Genomic DNA, 19,272 nt, shown 5'->3' with positions numbered 1-19,272 from the left:
GAAGCAATCAGAGGTGGCTCCCAGGTATCTGGACTGAGCTATTAGGTAGATTATGGTGCCATTTACTAAGAAGAATAAACAGCTGGAGGTGAGTGCGTTACTGTCGGCGTTGAGCTGAAGGTGTCTGAAGCAATGGGCTGATTATATCGCATAAGCAGTTGGGCATTTGAGTGCCTAGAGTAAAGATAAAGACTTTGTCACCTAGATGGTAGCAGAATGGATGTGATTTTTGAGATTCTTTGGTAGGGAATAAATGATCAGAAGGGGGAAGATCCCAAGACAGAATCCTACCATCTCCAGCACTTAGGTTTTCCATGGAGCAGAGGAGGCCAGAGAAGAAGACTGAGACAGAACAGCCAGAAAGAGAGAAGGCAAGCCAAAACATGTTTCTCTAAGGAGGCAGAAGTCAACACTGACAAATACGGTTGAGAGGTGAAGCAAGAAAGAGACTAAAATGAGCCACATAAAGGCCACCCACTGGTGACGTTGATAATGAAATGGTTTTCAGACAGATGAAGGTAGAATGGTGGTCAGTTCAGAACCCAGGTTGGACTGCATTAGGAGGTAACTAACAAAGAAAGACATAAAAAAGCAGAGAATCCGGTCAACAAGACATAGGACAGGGAGGGACATGTGGGAATCAAAGGAGGGTTTTTTCCTTTTACAGAAAACAATAGTTATCTTTCCTTCACTCCTGTATCCATTTTCTCAGCAAGCCCCTTTAGGTTTCTGTCAAAATATATCCCAAACCTGTCCATCTCTCACCTACTACCCAGAGAAGCCCCTGGTTCTGCCACTATTATCCTCACTTGGACTCATTTAGTAGCCTCCTAACTGGTTTCTCTGCTTCCATTCTTATTTTGTTTTTGTCTTTTCCAAACCACACAGCAGTCAGAGTACATCAAACACGGCACCTGGAATAAAACCCAGATTCTCGGTTCTGGCCTGAAAGATTGAGTATGATCAGACCTGTCTCCCATCTCATCTCATCCCATTTACACTCCTAGCGCCCCACGCTCCAGCTCCACACACTTCTTTCTGGGCTGGTTGTTATTGTTGTTCTGGCCTGGTTCACAATTCCCAGAGCTTAGCAAGTTTCTCCCTAAATCTTGGAGTGTTTGGCTCCTTTTCATTATTCATGACTCTACTCAAATATCACCGAAACCAAAAAGTCTTCCCTGACCTTCTTAGGCTCACTGCCCCAATCTTCATTCCCAGTTCTATCTTCCTCTTGGCTCTTATTATCTGAAATGAACAAGTTCATTTATTTACTTGTTGATTCCTTATATCGTCTCACTAAAAGTAAAATATGGGCAAAACTGGGTGAAGAGTATAGGATTATTGTTTATTATTGCATGTGTGTATTGCATATGCACACTGTGTGTTACTATGGATTCTCTTTTAATAAGAAGAACATGAATCTTTAATGTTGCTGTTGTGTGCCTGCTCAGTTGTGTCCGACTCTTTGCGACCCTATGCGCTGTAGCTCACCTGGCTTCTCTGTCCATGGGATTTTTCCAGGCAAGAATATTGGAGTGGGTTGCTATTTCCTATTCCAGGGGATCTTCCCGGCCCAGGGATGGAACCCGGCATCTGTTGCCTCTCCTACATTGGCAGGAGGATTCTTGACCAACTGCGCCACCTGGGAAGCCCTGAATCTATGATTATCTTCCCCCAAAACGTTTTTTAAGTAAGTTCTGTGAGAACTGGAATTTTTGTTTGCTTGTTGACGGAGACCGTCACGCAGTGGGCACTAAGGTTTTATTAAATGCGTGAATTAATAACGGATATATTCGGTCATAAATATTCAAAAGAGGATGGAGGGGGGAGTACAAACAACAGCAGGAGATCCTAAGGTGAGGAAATTGGGCGGGGAGCGGGCAGCGGAGGGGGGGCGGTTAGGAGGGAGGAGGGGGACGCTCCTAGAACTTAGCACTGGAATCCCTGTCCTAGCGTTGGGACTCAATTCAGCTCCAAGAACTCTTTCCACTACTGCTTGCTACCTCTCCATTTATGGGGTGTTGATTAGATGACGGAAGTAGTGACTAGCACTTTCTTAGGAGACGCTCGTAGATCGTCTCTGTGGCTACAGCAGTAATCAGAACATTGCAAGACAGAGAGGGCCATCACCTTACAAGTGGGTGTTCGATTGCGTTCAGGCAAGACCACGCCCGCACTTTCATTCACTTGCTCTAGTGGTTCGGAAGGAGGAGTCGTGCGATTGCCGGCGAGGTTCACCGCCAGCCCAGGTCCCCGGCTCTGCAGTTGAGGTGTCAGGTTTCAATCCTCCGGGGCCCGGGGACGTCTGGCGTGCCCCGTGCGCCCCGCCGCCGCCGCCTCCCAGCCTTAGACTCTGGCCGCGAGCGGAGGGAGGTTCACTCCGGACGCGGCCGCACACTCGGCCTGCCGTAGACCCAGGCTGGGCGCCGCTTCCGAGGCTGCTCCCGGGCTGCGCGGGCTGGGCGCGCGGGGAGGCGGCGATCGCAGTTGGGCCGGGACTTCCTTCCTCCACCGCCGGACAACAAAACAAGCCGGCCGCAGGCACCAAGCTCTTGGCGACCGTCTGGGGCCGGAGGCGCAGGGATGGGCTCCGTGCTGAGCAGCGATAGCGGGAAATCCGCGACCGCCTCGGCCACCCCACGGGCCCTGGAGCGCCGGGGGGACCCCGAGCTGCCCGTCACGTCCTTCGACTGTTCCGTGTGCCTGGAGGTGTTGCACCACCCCGTTCGGACCCGCTGTGGCCACGTGTAAGTGCCAGGGGAGCTGGGTTTGCGCGCCCACCCCGCCCTGGGTCGGGGGTAGGGGGGTGGGTGATGCTAGGGGAGCCGTGGGGATGGGGGATTGAGAGGATAGCGCTTGGAGGAGACTGATGCGGAGAGAGACCTGGACCTCTCGAGGGCGGACCACTGGGAAAGTGCCCAGTCGGAAAGTGACACAGGATTTCGGGGGTGGGAGGGAGAAACACCAACCAGCGGGCCCTGCAGCGCCCCCCGAGAGTCGCCTCCTCCGGCAGCCCAGGTGCGGAGCCCCCGGGATGCGGATCCAGGGCTGGCGAGCTGAGGAGGGTGCGCTGGGCTGGAGGAGCGGCACGCGCCGGGACCCCAAGGCGGGGACTCGGCGGAGCGCAGTGACCGCTCCCCTCGGTTAATCGCGCGGCGCTTCCCTCTCCGCCCGGAGCCGGGGTTGGTTTTGTTTTGCTCGATCTGTGCACGTGTGGTCCGGAACGCCTGCCGAGGCTGGTCTGTTGAGCAGGCAAGGATCTGTCCTTCCACCCCAACTTCCCTTTTCCAACACAGACGCCCAGGTCCCTCAAAGAACCGTCAGATTGGACCGTCCAAGTGACTTTCTGTGGCCTTTAGAGTTTAACCAGCCGCGTGGGGTCTGGGGCTTGCATATGTACCCCCCAAGCCCGTGAATGCAGCCTTTTAAAGCCCAGTCACCCGAGTGACGAAGGTTGCTGACTACCTGCGTTGCGCACCGCCCCCTCACACGGTAGGAAGTAGAGATAAAAATAACTGTCTTGAAAACCACATACACGCTTTGTAACGAAAACGCTCTGGGAGCGCACAGCTGTGGTCGTTTCTACGAAGAGTTTAAAACAAAATCCCTGTATAAGATTGGCACCTCCTCAACGTGTGCCCGTGTAAACTAGTAGTTGGGGGGTTGGTTCTGTGAGTTTGTGTTCTGTTCGTTTAAAAAGCTTTCTTCCGGTGGATGCATTGGGTGTGTGACTGGGCGTGTGGGTGAGATTGGCGGGGGGCGGGCGGGGCAGGAGATTTCCTAGAGCCTGAGTGAAAACCCACTTAATGTCTTCTTTGGATCACCAACTAGTTTGATGAAGCTCCGAGGCAGTAAGTGCTTTTTTGGCTTACCGGGGGGAAAAGAAGTGTCATAAATTATGAATGCAAGTGCACAAAACGTCTTTAAAAGGACTTAGGTGGTCCTTGACACCTATAGCCTAGCATCTGAGAAACAGTTTTCAACTCCGAAAAGCCGAGCAGAGAGCCAGGGAGAAAAATCTGCACCGCACACAATGTTCAATGCAAGAGTGCCCCTGGGCATTATATTGTGGCTGTATTTTCAGGGCCTGTCGTTTCAGCTTTGCACTTTAAATTCAAGGCTAATTTACCTCTTGTCTGATACCTGATGTAGTTTCCTAGCCCTCCACATTGACATAATTCCCCCGAGGCCAAGACAGAAGCCAAGATGTTATTCTGTCATGTATGAAAAATATTGATTAGTTCTGAGCAGTAATAACCCTCAGGATACATTTAAATTTAGTCTGTATAGGGCTTCCCTGGTGGCTCAGCAGTAAAGAACCTGCCTGCCAGTGCAGAAAACCTAAAAGACGGGGGTTCGATCCCTAGTCTGTATCAGAGTTAAAGCTTTCCGGTTGCCCGGAACACACACGTGGGCATCGAGTCTGTACAACTTTCTTTTGTAGGACTGAACTGGGTAGCATTGCTATTGGAGGTTGTTATCTGATGGTTTTCCCTAGTTTGGATTTTTGAATGCTGCAGCTTAGTATGTGCAGTGTTTTGCTTCTGCTAAAGGGTAATAAAAACTTGTGAAATGTTAAATCCTGTGTTTAATCTTTTTCTTTGTTAGAGTGAATAGGAAACCAGCAACTGGGGAAAAAAGCCATGAAGTAGCACAAGGGCTGGACAAATCACCTTCCCTCACTTTACTGTTCTTTGTTTTGACAAAGCTGTGTCCATTGTTCTGGCCGTGGGCACAATTTCCATATTCCTACTTTTGGCAAATTTACTTGGGTCTCTTCCACTTTGTCAGTGTTAACTAGAGTCCCTTCTGCTCTGGAGATGGTGAGTCCACCTAACGCCACTTGTACTTCCTAAATGAATTACTCTCTCCCATTGAACTTAAATTGAAAAATGAGGAAAGGAAATGAAACCACTATATTATCCCAGTCTTAAGCTAATTTCCAAACTTATTAAACTAGGTTGTTTATGCTAATTTCGGTTTATAAACCAGTTTCAAGTTGAGCAAATATAATATGTCAACAATACCTTGAATGAATATGTATGTATGTACTGTGATGGAGTAAAACAGTGAGCTTGATAGAAAGCAGAATTTGAAGTTCTATCTGCCAGTAACCAGCTGTGTAATCATCACTCTGCTTAATCTTTTTGAATGTTAGTTTCTTCATTTGTAAAATGAGGTGTCATGAAATTTCTATGGGTATTAAAAATGTAAAAGTTTAAAACATAGTTGGTTTTTTAAATTGGAGTATAGTTGATTTACAATGTTGTGTTAGTTTCGGGTGTCAAAACATAGTTTCTGTTTCCATCAAAGTCATTCCATAAAGCAAGCAAAAACCCACTTATGGATTTTGTATCTCTGGATTTCTTTCGGAGTCAAACTGGGCCACAAGAAGATAAATCTGTGACGTTTCCAAGATGTCCCAGATAGTCTTACTTCTTTCTTCCTTTGGTGGACTTTAAGAAGTTCCATTTTAATGTTCTGACATCATTTGTATTGCCCTATCAGTTGTAAAAATAGATTTGGAGGCTGAGACTTCCTACCTCTGCCTTATCTTCTGTTATCAGTGAGCTGGGGAAAGAGGGAGTAGATGAGTTGAAACTGTATATGTGAAACTAAAAGGGAATCTGATTTAACATTTAAAAGAAATATTCAGAGAAATTTAGTATGGCAGATACAGAGGGAGACAAAAGTGGAAGATAGATGAAGGGGGCCAGAGTTTTGCTCAGGAGGAAGTTAATGACCTCATGATTAGGCCTGTTGAAGGTATAGTAGTCTCATAGGGAGACATCTAAACAGAAGTCTCCTGGGACTTCCCTGGTGGTCCAGTGGCTGACTCTGAGCTACCAATGCAAGGGACCCAAGTTCGATCCCTGGTCGGGGAACTAATATCCCAACTAACAGTTTGCATGCTGTAAATATAAGACTTTGTATGCTGCAACTAAGACCTGGTGTGGGCAAATAAGTAAATAAATACAAGATGCTTTTGAACTGTGGTGTTGGAGAAGACTCTTGAGATTCCCTTGGAATGCAAGGAGATCAAACCAGTCAATCCTAAAGGAAATCAGTCCTGAATATTCATGGGAAGGACTGATGCTGAATACTGAAGCTCCAATACTTTGGCCACCTGATGTGAAGAGCCGACTCATTAGAAAAGACCCTAATGCTGGGAAAGATTGAGGGCAGGGGGAGAAGGGGGCAACAGAGGATGAGATGGTTGGATGGCATCAGCGACTCAATGGACATGAATTAGAGCAAACTATCCAGGAGATAGTGGAGCACAGAGGAGCCTGGCATGATGCAGTCAACGGTATCACAAAGAGTCGGACACAACTGAGTGAATAAGCATAGCATAATTGATATGTAACATTAGTTTCAGGTGTATAACATGATGATTTGATTTTTGTAAATACTGCAAATTGATCACCACCCAAAGTCTAATTAACACTGTCAGAATATATGCTTAACAAAATTTGTCTTTCTCATGATGATTAACTTTTAAGATCTACTCTCGGCATCTTTCAGCAATCCAGTATCATTAACTATAGTCACCATGTTCTGTATTCTGTCCTATGACTTACTTATTTTATAGCTCAAAGTTTGTACCTTTTACAATTCCCTGATCATCCAGAGTTTAAGACTTGGCGCTTTCACTGCAGGAGATACCTGTTGGATCCCTGGTCGGGTAACTAAGATCCCACATGCTGCAGAGCAACTAAAAGCCTGCCCAGGTCAACTGTTGAACCTGTGAGCCCCAACTAGAGAACCCATGCACCATGACAAAGATCCCACATGCCGGTAACTATGACTCCATGCAGCCAAATAAATAAATATTTTTTAAAAACTACTAAAAATTATTTTAGAAAAGAAGAAGTATTTTTCAGGGAAGAGGGACCACGTAATCTGTGGTGCTTTAAAGGGCAAGTGCATGAAGGCTGGGAATTGACCACTGGGTTTACTAAATGTGGAGGCTGTGGGTGGCCTTGTGAAGAGTCGTTTAAGTGGGATGTGGACTCCAAACCCAATTGGAGTGGGTTCACAAGGGATCAGAGGAGCAAATGAGAGATGGGGAGTATCGAAAGCCCTTTCATGGAGTTGGGAGGCAAAGGGAGGAGAGAGATTGGGGCAATCACTGGTAAAAGATGTGGGATCAAGAGCATCTTCTTTTAAAAAAAGAATGGAAAGTGTTCTAGAAGTGAAACTAGAACACTTTCTAACACCATACACAAAAATAAAATGGATTAAAGATCTAAATGTAAGACCAGAAACCATAAAACTCCTAGAGGAGAACATAGGCAAAACACTCTCCGACATAAATCACAGCAAGATCCTCTATGACCCACCTCCCAGAATATTGGAAATAAAAGCAAAACTAAACAAATGGGACCTAATGAAACTTAAAAGCTTTTGCACTACAAAGGAAACTATAAGTAAGGTGAAAAGACAGCCCTCAGATTGGGAGAAAATAATAGCAAATGAAGAAACAGACAAAGGATTAATCTCAAAAATATACAAGCAACTCCTGCAGCTCAATTCCAGAAAAATAAATGACCCAATCAAAAAATGGGCCAAAGAACTAAACAGACATTTCTCCAAAGAAGATATACAGATGGCTAACAAACACATGAAAAGATGCTCAACATCACTCATTATTAGAGAAATGCAAATCAAAACCACAATGAGGTACCATTACACGCCAGTCAGGACGGCTGCTATCCAAAAGTCTACAAGCAATAAATGCTGGAGAGGGTGTGGAGAAAAGGGAACCCTCTTACACTGTTGGTGGGAATGCAAACTAGTACAACCGCTACGGAAAACAGTGTGGAGATTTCTTAAAAAACTGGAAATAGAACTGCCATATGACCCAGCAATCCCACTTCTGGGCATACACACTGAGGAAACCAGATCTGAAAGAGACACATGCACCCCAATGTTCATCGCAGCACTGTTTATAATAGCCAGGACATGGAAGCAACCTAGATGCCCATCAGCAGATGAATGGATAAGGAAGCTGTGGTACATATACACCATGGAATATTACTCAGCCGTTAAAAAGAATTCATTTGAACCAGTCCTAATGAGATGGATGAAACTGGAGCCCCTTATACAGAGTGAAGTAAGCCAGAAAGATAAAGAACATTACAGCATACTAACACATATATATGGAATTTAGAAAGATGGTAACGATAACCCTATATGCAAAACAGAAAAAGAGACACAGAAATACAGAACAGACTTTTGAACTCTGTGGGAGAGTGTGAGGGTGGGATATTTCAAAAGAACAGCATGTATACTATCTATGGTGAAACAGATCACCAGCCCAGGTGGGATGCATGAGACAAGTGCTCGGGCCTGGTGCACTGGGAAGACCCAGAGGAATCGGGTGGAGAGGGAGGGGGGAGGGGGGATCAGGATGGGGAATACGTGTAAATCTATGGCTGATTCATATCAATGTATGACAAAACCCACTGAAATGTTGTGAAGTAATTAGCCTCCAACTAATTTAAAAAAAAAAAAAATGGAATGTTTTGCCTGTTGATGGAAATAACCAATAGTGAGATGCACAGGAGTGAAGAGAGAATTGATGCACAGGAGAAAAGAGAGAATTGCAGAGCTATGATTTTCAATGGAGGGGGAGGCTGGCCTTAGGTAGGGGAATGGACAGTTCATCAGTATAAGAGGATGTAGAATATTAAACGGGCACAGATCCAAGTAGTTGAATTGAAGTGGTGGGAGGTCATGGAAGTTCCCCGTGTGATTGCAGATTATCACTGATGTAATATTTGACCTGTGATTTGATTTTTTTTTATTGAAGTGTAGTTACTGTGTAATATTCTGTGTTACAGATGTACAATATAGTCATTCATAATTTTTAAAGGTTATACTCCATTTATAGTTATTATAAAATATTGGCTATATTCCCCATGTTGTACAATACATCTTTGTAACCTATTTTATACCTAATAGTTTGTACCTCTTAATCACCTGATCCTAAATTGCCCCTCCCCCTTCCCTCTCTCCAGTAGTAACCTCTAGTTTGTTTTCTATATCTGTGAGTCTGCTGCTTTTTTATTCTCTAGTTGTATTTTTTAGATCTCACATGTAAGTTGTATCATATAGTATTTGTCTTCCTCTGACTTATTTCACGTAGCATAATGCCCTCTGAGTCCACCCATGTTGCTATAAATGGCAAAATTCCATTCTTTTTTTTATGGCTGAGTAGTATTTCATTCATCTTCTTCATCCATTCATCTCTTGTTGAACACTTAGTTTGCTTCCATATCTTGACTATTGTAAATAATGCTGATATGAACATTGGGGTTGTGTGTATCTTTTTGAATTTGTGTTTTCATTTTTTTTCAGATATATACCCAAGAGTGGAATTACTAGATCATATAGTAACTCTATTTTTAATTTTTTGAGAAACTTCCATACTGTTTTCCACAGTGCCTGCACCAATCTACATTCCCACCAACAGTGTATGAGGCTTCCTTTTTCTCCACATCCTCACCAACATTTGTTACTTGTGCTTTTTGGTGATGCCATTCTGATAGATGTGAGGTGATATCGTGATTTTGATCTACATTTCCCTGATGATTAGCAGTCTTGAGCATCCTTTCATGTGATTCTTGACCTGTGATTTGATTTTAAGATGAAACTTTGCAGTTTAAACATGAGCCTTCTAGGACCCTGATGCTAAAACAGATGCATATAGAATGCCTCCTCCTTCTAATGTACTTGGGTAAGCATCACTCAAAATACGATGATTAGGAATGCTCTGGCAACCCAGTGGTTAAGACTCTGCGCTTCCAATGCAAAGGGCTTGGGCTTGATCCCTGGTTGGGGAACTAAGATCCCATATGCTGAGCAGCGTGACCAAAAAAAAGTGAGCGTGGAGGGGAAAATAGGATGATTGGAGTCTTTTGTACCATCTAGACCCATAACTCTTGAGAGCCGTTGTTCTAATAAAGGAATGCCACTTTCTACATTGCCACTGCTCTAAGTTCCCAAGCTTAGTGAATGTTAAGTATTTTGAATTAATGAGTGACTCTAAGACAAAATTTGGATGCTTCTGTGAGCAGCACTCTGGACAACCACTTCATAGTGCCAGCCAACTGATGCGGTGGAGTTTGCGTCATAGATAGGAGTCCCATGATAGTTATTGAACTCCCTTCCTTTTATAGGGTTACATGAGAATTTTAGACAGATATGATTAAGCTGGCCTGAAATTTGCTTCATTTGATGATTGGACTGCTTGATGTTTACCTAGCAACATTAGTGTTGTCATAGGCTTGTTAAGTATTAGTGATCTATTCAATTACACATTTTCCAACAAACAGAACCTAAATAATGATGCAGATTGAGTTTTTATGCTGCACAAGATTCTCCATAGAACGTGACTACTGTCCTTAGGTTTTGATCCCTGGGTCAGGAAGATCCCCTGGAAAAGGGAATGGTACCCATTCCAGTATTCTTGCCTGGAGAATTCCATGGACAGAGAATCCTGGTGGGCTACAGTCCATGGGGTCACAAAGAGTTGGACATGAATGAGCCAATAACACTGGTCCCAGGACCAGCAGCACTACAGAGTCTCAGCCCCCAATGCAGGTCTGCTGAATCTCAATCTGCATTTTCACAAGAGGCCCATGTGGTTTTTATCCATTTATAAGTTTGAGAAGTACAGCCTCAAATAACCCTATTTAACTCTCAGTAAGATGCAACAGAGACATTACTTTGCCAAAAAAGGTCCGTCTGGTCAAGGCTATGGTTTTTCCAGTGGTCATGTATGGATGTGAGAGTTGGACTGTGAAGAAAGCTGAGCGCCGAAAAATTGATGCTTTTGAACTATGGTGTTGGAGAAGACTCTTGAGAGTCCTTTGGACTGCAAGGAGATCCAACCAGTCCATCCTAAAGGAGATCAGTCCTGGGTGTTCATTGGAAGGACTGACGCTGAAGCTGAAGCTCCAGTACTTTGGCCACCTCATGCGAAGAGTTGATTCATTGGAAAAGACCCTGATGCTGGGAGGGATTGGGGGCAGGAGGAGAACGGGACGACAGAGGATGAGATGGCTGGATGGCATCACCGACTCGATGGGCATGAGTTTGAGTAAACTCCAGGAGTTGGTGATGGACAGGGAGGCCTGGTGTGCTGCGATTCATGGGGTCGCAAAGAGTCGGACATGACTGAGTGACTGAACTGAACTGAACTGAAGATGCAATAAGTTGAGGACAGTGTTTGAGGGTTATAGAAAGGCACCCCTTTAAGATTGTAGATGAAAGGGAGTAAAATTTTCCTTAGGGAGTTAAATATAAAAATCAACACGTAATGAAGTGTAGATTCAATTTTCCGATGCCAGAGTCAATTTTTGGAGGCTAAATGATTTCCAGGATGGAGTAACCTCGTTGACTACATAAAAACATCAAAGGAAATTTCAAGGGACAGTGGCTGGGGGCCTGTTCCCTGAGAAGAACTGCACTTGGACCTGTCCAGGCTGATCCAGCCATCAGCGGGAGAAGGGAGACTGGTTGTCTGTGTGTTTATTGCCTTGTATTGGAGTTGTTGTTCAGTTGCTAAGTCATGTCCCACTCTTTTGTGACCCCCATGGACTGGAGTCTGCCGGGCTCCTCTGTCCTTGGGATTTCCCAGGCAAGAATACTGGAGTGGGTTGCCATTTCCTTCTCCAGGGGATCTTCCTGATCTAGGGATCAACCCACATCTGCATTGGCAGGCAGATTCTTTTCCACTGAGCCACCAGGGAAGCCTTCATCCTCCCTTTAAATAACAATAGGAACTCCCCTTATTCTATGTTCCCCAAGGGACCCAAGATTTTCGTTCAGCTTCGTATTGGCCTTCCCACAGTGAAGCACCCCAATGCTGAGAACATAAAGAAAACATTAGACCAACCACATGTTGCCAAGAGCTTCTTCCAGAATTGCATTTGGGGATCACCTCTGGCTCCTTATTCTGCCTGTCTAGCCCTGGGCCCCATGGAGTCCCTAACTCATCCTTGATTCTACAAAGGGTGCAGTTTTCCCTCCTAAGATTATGAACATAACTTTACTTACCCAAGGTCTTCAGCAACCCTTTCCCCATTTTCCTCCAATACCTTGCCGACTTTTCCATTTTTTGAGTTTTATTGCTAATCACTTAATTAGAGAAACAGATTAGCAAAGGGGTTAATAAAATACACAATGGGGGTGGGATAATTAAGTTTCCAGCTGGTTTTAAAGTTCTTAGAATCATTGTCTAGTTCCTAATTGATGCCATCAGGAGCTGCAAGCTCAACAGAGGGGAGGCAAGTGGTCTGAGTGAGAGAGGAGGGTGGACGCCTACAGGAACGCACACCAATTCATGTGGCCACGTGGGAACCAAGTCCAGAGCTGCAGGAGACTTAGCTTTTCAAGAGAAGCCAAAACTTTGATTTCATGTGTGAAATCTTATTTTAAAGCAATGACAACTTGGGACTTCACTGGCGGTCCAGTGGTTAAAACGCCAAGCTTCCACTGCAGGGGGCACAGGTTCCATGCTTGATCCAGGAACTAAGATCCCGTGTGCTGCAAGGGGTGGCAAAAAAACAGAGAGAGAGAGAGAAGCAATGACAACTCATTCAGAATTTTTTTTTTTTTTCTCACTCAGAATTTTTGAAAACATTAACTGAACCCTTAAAAAAATGCTGTTGACGTCCATCCTCAGCTTTCGCCTACATTCTCCTCATTCTGATCATGTCTGTTGTGATTCATCATATAGTCTTATGGAGGGGAGCAGGAGGACAGACATGGGAACTCCTTAATCTCCTTGGGCTTGTGTTCATTTTTACCCCGCGGGCTTTCCCAGATGGGGTAAAACACTTAGTTATTAGCGAGAACATTGGCCCCTGCCTTGAAAATTCTCCTTTGGCCCATTCCTTATAACCAATTCAGTTGTTTAAATATGCTGACCTGTTCACTGAGTAGCTACTGGGTGCCTGGGGCTGTGTGGGAGGGACGCTTACAGGACTCTGAATGGGTCTATGCAGTGTGTGTTTCTGTGGTTTTCATGCAGTGTTGTTACTGAGGCATTTTTTGTTTGGTGGGGTTCTGTTTTTCAGCTTGATTGAGGTAATACGGTACATAATTGTATACAATTCTATAACCACCACCTCGAACAAGATCTAGGACAGTTAGTTCCTTTATCTTAAAACTTCCCTCGAACAGGTACACACTGCTATATATAAAATAGACAAACCGCAAGGATCTACTCTATGACAAGGAACTAATTCAGTGTCTTGTAACATAATGGAAAAGAATCTGAAAAAGAATATATATATATTAATATATAAATGTATAGGTATGACTGAATCACTTTGTTGTACACCTGAAGCTAACACAGCATTGTAAATCAACTATGTTTCAATTACAAAAAAAAAAAAAAAGACTAAGTGAAAAGGCCTAACAACATCAGAAAAAAAAAAAGTCCCCTGGAATCCTTTGCAGTCAATCCACTCCCCAGGTAACACCACCTGCTTTTTGTCACTGTGTTCTGGACTCATACAGTAAATAGTCTTTTGTATTTGACTTCTTTTAGTTAGTAACGGGGCGTATATTTATTGTCATTTGGTCAACCCTAAGCCCTTTGCCTCTGCTTTCCAAATCAATCCTAAACCTGTCTGTCCGCTTACAGTGTCTACTGCTGCTTTGCTGGTCTGAGCCGCCACCTTCTCTCTTTTTAAAAATAATTGTGTTTCTATTTCTGGCTCTGCTGGAGTCTTCGGTGCTGTGTGGACTTTTCTTTAGTTGTGATGGACAGGTGCTACTCTAGTTACAGTGCTCGGGCTTCTCCTTGCAGTGGCTTCTCTTGTTGCGGAGCACAGGCTCTAGGGCGCACGGGTTTCAGTAGTCGTGGCACACGGGCTCGCTGGTTGCAGCTCCCAGGCTCTAAAGCACAGTCTCAGTAGTTGTGGCAGTTTGGGCTTAGCTCCTCTGCGGCATATGGGATCTTCCTGGGTCAGGGACTGAACCCGTGTCTCCTGCACTGATGGGCGGATTCTTTACCACTGAGCCACCAGAGAAGCCCTCACCACTCTCTCTTGAACCAACTCTTAAGGTGGACTTAACACTGGACTCTGAGCTAGGGCTCTCATACTGCTAATCCATTCTTCACAGAGGAACCCCAGTGATCTCTGTAATGTAAATCAGGTCATATCACTTAAAACCCTCCAATGCCTGCCCATCACTCTTAGCTCTGGCTTTATGCTCTGTATTCTACACAGGTAGACCCTGGGCCCCCTGCGTTTCAGCCACACTGGCTTTCTGTATCTCAACAAAACGGTCCATATTTTTTGTACCTTCTGTGTTCAGCTTGGAAAACCATTCCCCGGTGTGCTGAAGTCTGGTCTTCAAATGTCATCCCAGGGACCACCCGTCTCACTGCTCCCTCTGCCCCACCCGCTCTATTTTTATTGCCAACTGTTTTCTTCTCAGAGCATTCATCCTTTGCCCATCCTTTTGTTTACCTGCTTATTTCCTCTCTCTTCATCCTGGAACTCTGAGAGCAGGGACCTCAGGCATTGCCAGGGTTTCACCCATGGCATGTCAAACACTGGCAATCAAAAGCTGTTATTAAAAATTTCATTAGTGAGTCCGTGCTTATGTGGTTGAGTCTGGGGAGATTTGTACAGGTTTTGTAAAGTCTTCATTATAAACCACAGAATAACTGTTCTTGCTCAAAGCCATACAAATTCTTTTTTTTTTTTTTTTTTTACAGTTTGTATTTTCTCACTTCAGCCTTTTATTATCTTTCCAATTGTTCCCGCTCTCTTTAAATTTATTTGAATAATCATAAGTGCAAGCTAATCTTTTCCTCACTCTGAATTTCAGTGCTCTTAAAAATATATTTTAAAAAATATTTTTCTCTTCAAATTACATTCTGTTAAAAAAATTCAAAAAAAAATTCAGGCCTCTCATCCTCTGAACATTTCCCTTCTTTTTTTTTAATTTATATTTTTTCATTTATTTTTATTAGTTGGAGGCTAATTACTTTACAATATTGTAGTGGTTTTTGCCATACATTGATATGAATCAGCCATGGATTTACATGTGTTCCCCATCCCGATCCCCCCTCCCGCCTCCCAGAACATTTCCCTTCTTAATTTTCCAACTAAACTTTTCTCAGGAGTAAAAATAATTTAAGTAATTTAAGTAAATTTAAGTCATTTAAGTAAATCATCATAGTAAGATGATTAATTTCCCCTAACATTTTATTATGAAAAATGTCAAGCATACAGCTAAGTTGAAAGAATTTTACGGTGAATATCCATAGATCCACTATCTGTATTCAGTTGTTTGTTTTGCCATATTTGCTCTATCTCTCTATCACATACTTATCCATCAATCTATATGATTTTTTTTAATGCATTTCAGAGTGGGTTACAAACATTAGCACACTCTACCCCTTCTCATATGAGCATGCATTATATTAATATTAACCAGAGTTCAATATTTACTTATGGTATTTTTTAAAGTAAATTGCACATAGTGAAATGCATCCATTCTAGGTATAACATTTGCCCTTAGACCTATGTTTAGCCCAAACCCCTATTAAAATATAGAATAGTCTCATTGCCCTCATATGGGTCTCTCATGCCCCTTCCCAGCCATTCCTGTCCTTGTACCCTCGTAGAGAGTCATTGTTGAAACATTTTTTTTCTATCATAGATCAGTTTTGCCTGTTTAAGAACTTCATGTAAAGTGAAATATGGTCACTTGTGTCTGGTTTCCTCACTCAGTATGTCTTTGAATTTCATCCATATTATTGCTTGTATCAGAAATTTGTTCTTTTTGTATTGCTATTGTATTTCATTGTATGATTGTGCCACAGGTTGTTTATCCACTTTTTTGTTGATATATATCTGGGTTATTCCCAGTTTGGGGCTATTATGAAAACATTCTTTCTGAATATTCTTGTAAAATTTCTTTTGAGGGAATACATGGGCTTGGTATTACAGGTACCTGCAAGTTTTGTGTTATCAGACATTACCAGGCCATTGATCCCAAGCAGTTGCAGGTGATTTACTTTTTAAAAGAATTGTTTGTTAATGTTGGTAATAAGTTGATGTGGCTCACACTTAAAATTTGACAATGAAAATACCCTTCTTCTACCACACACCCTTTCTTTCCAGTTGCCATCTTTGCAGTGGGTAAGTAAATGTTCTTATTTTCTTTACCCCAGATACTCTTATACATCTACAATCCTGCAGGAAGCTCACACTGTGTGTATACAGTTCTACACTTTGCTTTCTGAGACATTTTAGTTTTGAGTTATCTTGTCTGTATTCCCTGGTGGCTCAGATGGTAAAGAGTCTGCCTGCAATGAGGAAGATCCAGGTTCGATCCCTGGGTCAGGAAGATCCCCTGGAGAAGGAAATGGCAACCCACTCCAGTATTCTTGCCTAGAAAATCCCATGGATGGAGGAGCCTGGCAAGTCCATGGGGTTGCAAAGAGTAGGACACGACTGAGCGACTAACACTTTCTGTCTGTATTCCCTGTTATGTAGTATATATTACATAAAGCTGAAAAAAAAAAAAAGCTGAATAGCCCTCTGTGGTTTCTGATTAGGCCCTTCAAAAAATGTTTGGGCACTGCATACTTTTTACAAATATTTGTGTATTTGTCTGCGTTGGGTCTTTGTTGCAGTATGAGGGAACTTTGTTGTGTCATGTGGGATCTTTTGTTGCCCGCAGGGATACTAGTTGTGATTCGCAGGCTCTGTGGTATGGGCTTTGTTGCTCTGTGGCATATGAGATCTTAGTTCGCCAAGCAGGGGTTGAACCTGTGTCCTTTGCATTGGTCGGCAGTTCTTAACCACTGGACCAGCAGGGAAGTCCCAATCACTTGTGTACTTTTCATGCCAAGATACCAGGGTAGGGATGGTAGAAACTCCAGCACTCATGACTTGAATTTGATAGCTACACCTTTAAGGGAAGAATGTTCCCCCTCAGATCTTTTGAACTCAGCAGTTCTGCAGTCTTGCTTCTGCAGCCCAGAAAGTGAGACTTGAGCTGCAGCAGCATCCAGCACCTTTGCATCATGACAATGTTGTGGTTTTTATGTACTCATAATCAGTAAATTCAATCTGTTCCAAAACATCTTGATGTGTTTTCTCCACTTGATAAACACTGCTGTTAAAAGGAGTACAGTTAATTGACTCATCTACCAGATTTGCTGCTAATATTCTCATATAATGCAACAGCATCTGTATCCGGCTCATGTGAGAGTTTCGTGCCACAGGTAACACCACTGTACAGACTTGAGTGGGTTATAGGGAGAGACTTGGTTTTACACATGCCTCACATGTGCTCCTTTTCATGAATATCTACTAGGAATTTCCATTATTGTGGTTATTGATCATAATTACAAAAACATGTATGAAGTATTTACAAAATAACGGCAGAAATATACTTTAGGTAAAGCCCAGGTACAGCAATCAGTGATCTCATAGCTTTGCTGCTGCTACTTGTCACGCATGCTAAGTCGCTTCAGTCGTATTGGACTGGACTGTAGCCCACTAAGCTCCTCTGTCCGTGGGATTCTCCAGGCCAGAATACCAGAGTGAGTTGCCTTTTCCTTCTCCAGGGGATCTTCTCGACCCAGGGATCAAACCCACATCTCTTATGTCTCCTGCAGTGGCAGGAGGGTTCTTTACCACCAGTGCCGCTGGGGAAGCCCAAGGGTCTTTAAAAAGACTACAAACTTTGAGCCTCTCCCAAAACTGCTTGAGGATAAAAAACACTGCTGTCTTAGGAATTCCCTGGTGGTTTGGTGGTTAGGACTCTACGTTTTCACTGCTAGGGGCTCTGGTTCAATCCCCGGTCAGGGAACTAAGATCCCACAAGCTGTGAGCTACTGGCAACAAACACCCAAAAAACAACTCACTACTGTCTTCACGGCTGTGTGATCTCAGCAAGTTGTTCCAGCTCTCTGAACCTCAGCTTGCCATCAGTCAGGGCAGAGAGAAAGAGGAGCATTTAGCGTTACTGCGAGAGTGAAGTGAGGTGATGGGACCAGTGCTCACCATGGAGCTTGGTACCAATATTCATCTTCTGTTTGTCTTCTGTTTGTGCAAAACTCAAATAAGTGTGAGCAAAGAGGGGGTGACTTTTAGTTGACAAGAAACATCGTGTTACCTGTTTGCTCCTAAATCATGTAGACAAAGAATTCCTGCCAGAACCTTAAGTGTTCATTAGAAATGTTAATTATGAGTTGAGCGTTTGGACTGTTGTTTGTAATAAATACTCTTATACTTTGAGAACCAATCCTTAGGGACGCAAGGAAAAGTAACATTGTGCCATAGAACTTACAGTTAATCACCTGAGGCAGACAGAAGTAAAAGACAGCAGAGGACTTAGGTCTTTTGATTCTGAAAGTATTGCTCTTTCCAACAAGGGCAGCTGTGGTTGTGGAAAGACAGGTTACTGAACTTTTGAGTCAGAAAACCAAGGAAAATACCTACAAAAAATAAACCCAAAACAATCGAGAAAATGGTTAATAGGATCATACATATCAGTAATTACCTTAAATGTAAATGGATTAAATGCACCAACCTAAAGACATAGACTGGGCTGTGTGGATGAAAACATACACATGTATGCACTTCCACTTACCACATCTTTCTACTTCACCCCCCAAATTGTATGTAATTGTATGTATAATTGTGTTTTATATTGTTAGGTTAACCATGTTTCCCTTATGGCTCCCAATTGTAATTATCTTTTATTTTTTTGTCTGACTGTTGGTTGTGAAAACTGCTGCTGCTGCTAAGTCGCATCAGTCGTGTCCAACTCTGTGCGACCCAATAGACGGCAGCCCACTAGGCTCCGCCATCCCTGGGATTCTCCAGGCAAGAACACTGGAGTGGATTGCTATTTCCTTCTCCAATGCACGAAAGTGAAAAGTGAAAGTGCAGTCGCTCAGTCATGTCCGACTTTTCGAGACCCCATGGACTACAGCCCACCAGGCTCGTCCGTCCATAGAATTTTCCAGGCAAGAGTACTGGAGTGGGTTGCCATTGCCTTCTCCGTGTGAAAACTGATAAACACCTAAACATCTTTTACTGTTGTGATTGTGTAACTATTCATTCACTTAATGCCATCATACCATGATTGTTCAGCAGAAAATAATAGAATTCTAGAGCACTGAACACTACCACTTAATAGAAAAAAGAAAAAGAAAACCCAGCTTAAGACTAACCAAGTTCAGGCACTTTCTGTAGCTGTGACTTTGCAGAAGTAACAACC

The 19,272-nt window shown here is 43.5% G+C and overlaps 1 protein-coding gene across 1 annotated transcript in view; it reads left to right on the top strand.

Moving 5' to 3' along the window:
* The first annotated feature begins 2,149 nt into the window (after window positions 1-2,149).
* The window catches only part of RNF125 (ring finger protein 125), a 44,673-nt gene continuing 27,550 nt past the window's right edge, over window positions 2,150-19,272 (top strand). Inside the window, exon 1 of the mRNA XM_061131393.1 lies at window positions 2,150-2,747. Coding sequence (XP_060987376.1) covers window positions 2,584-2,747 — 164 coding nt within the window. The 5' untranslated portion in view covers window positions 2,150-2,583. The remainder of the gene's footprint in view (window positions 2,748-19,272) is intronic.

This window comes from Dama dama, chromosome 27 (genome assembly GCF_033118175.1).
Source record: "Dama dama isolate Ldn47 chromosome 27, ASM3311817v1, whole genome shotgun sequence".
Taxonomy (NCBI): domain Eukaryota; kingdom Metazoa; phylum Chordata; class Mammalia; order Artiodactyla; family Cervidae; genus Dama; species Dama dama.
The sequence above is the reverse complement of the archived record's forward strand: the minus strand, read 5'-3'. Positions and strand labels throughout refer to the sequence as shown.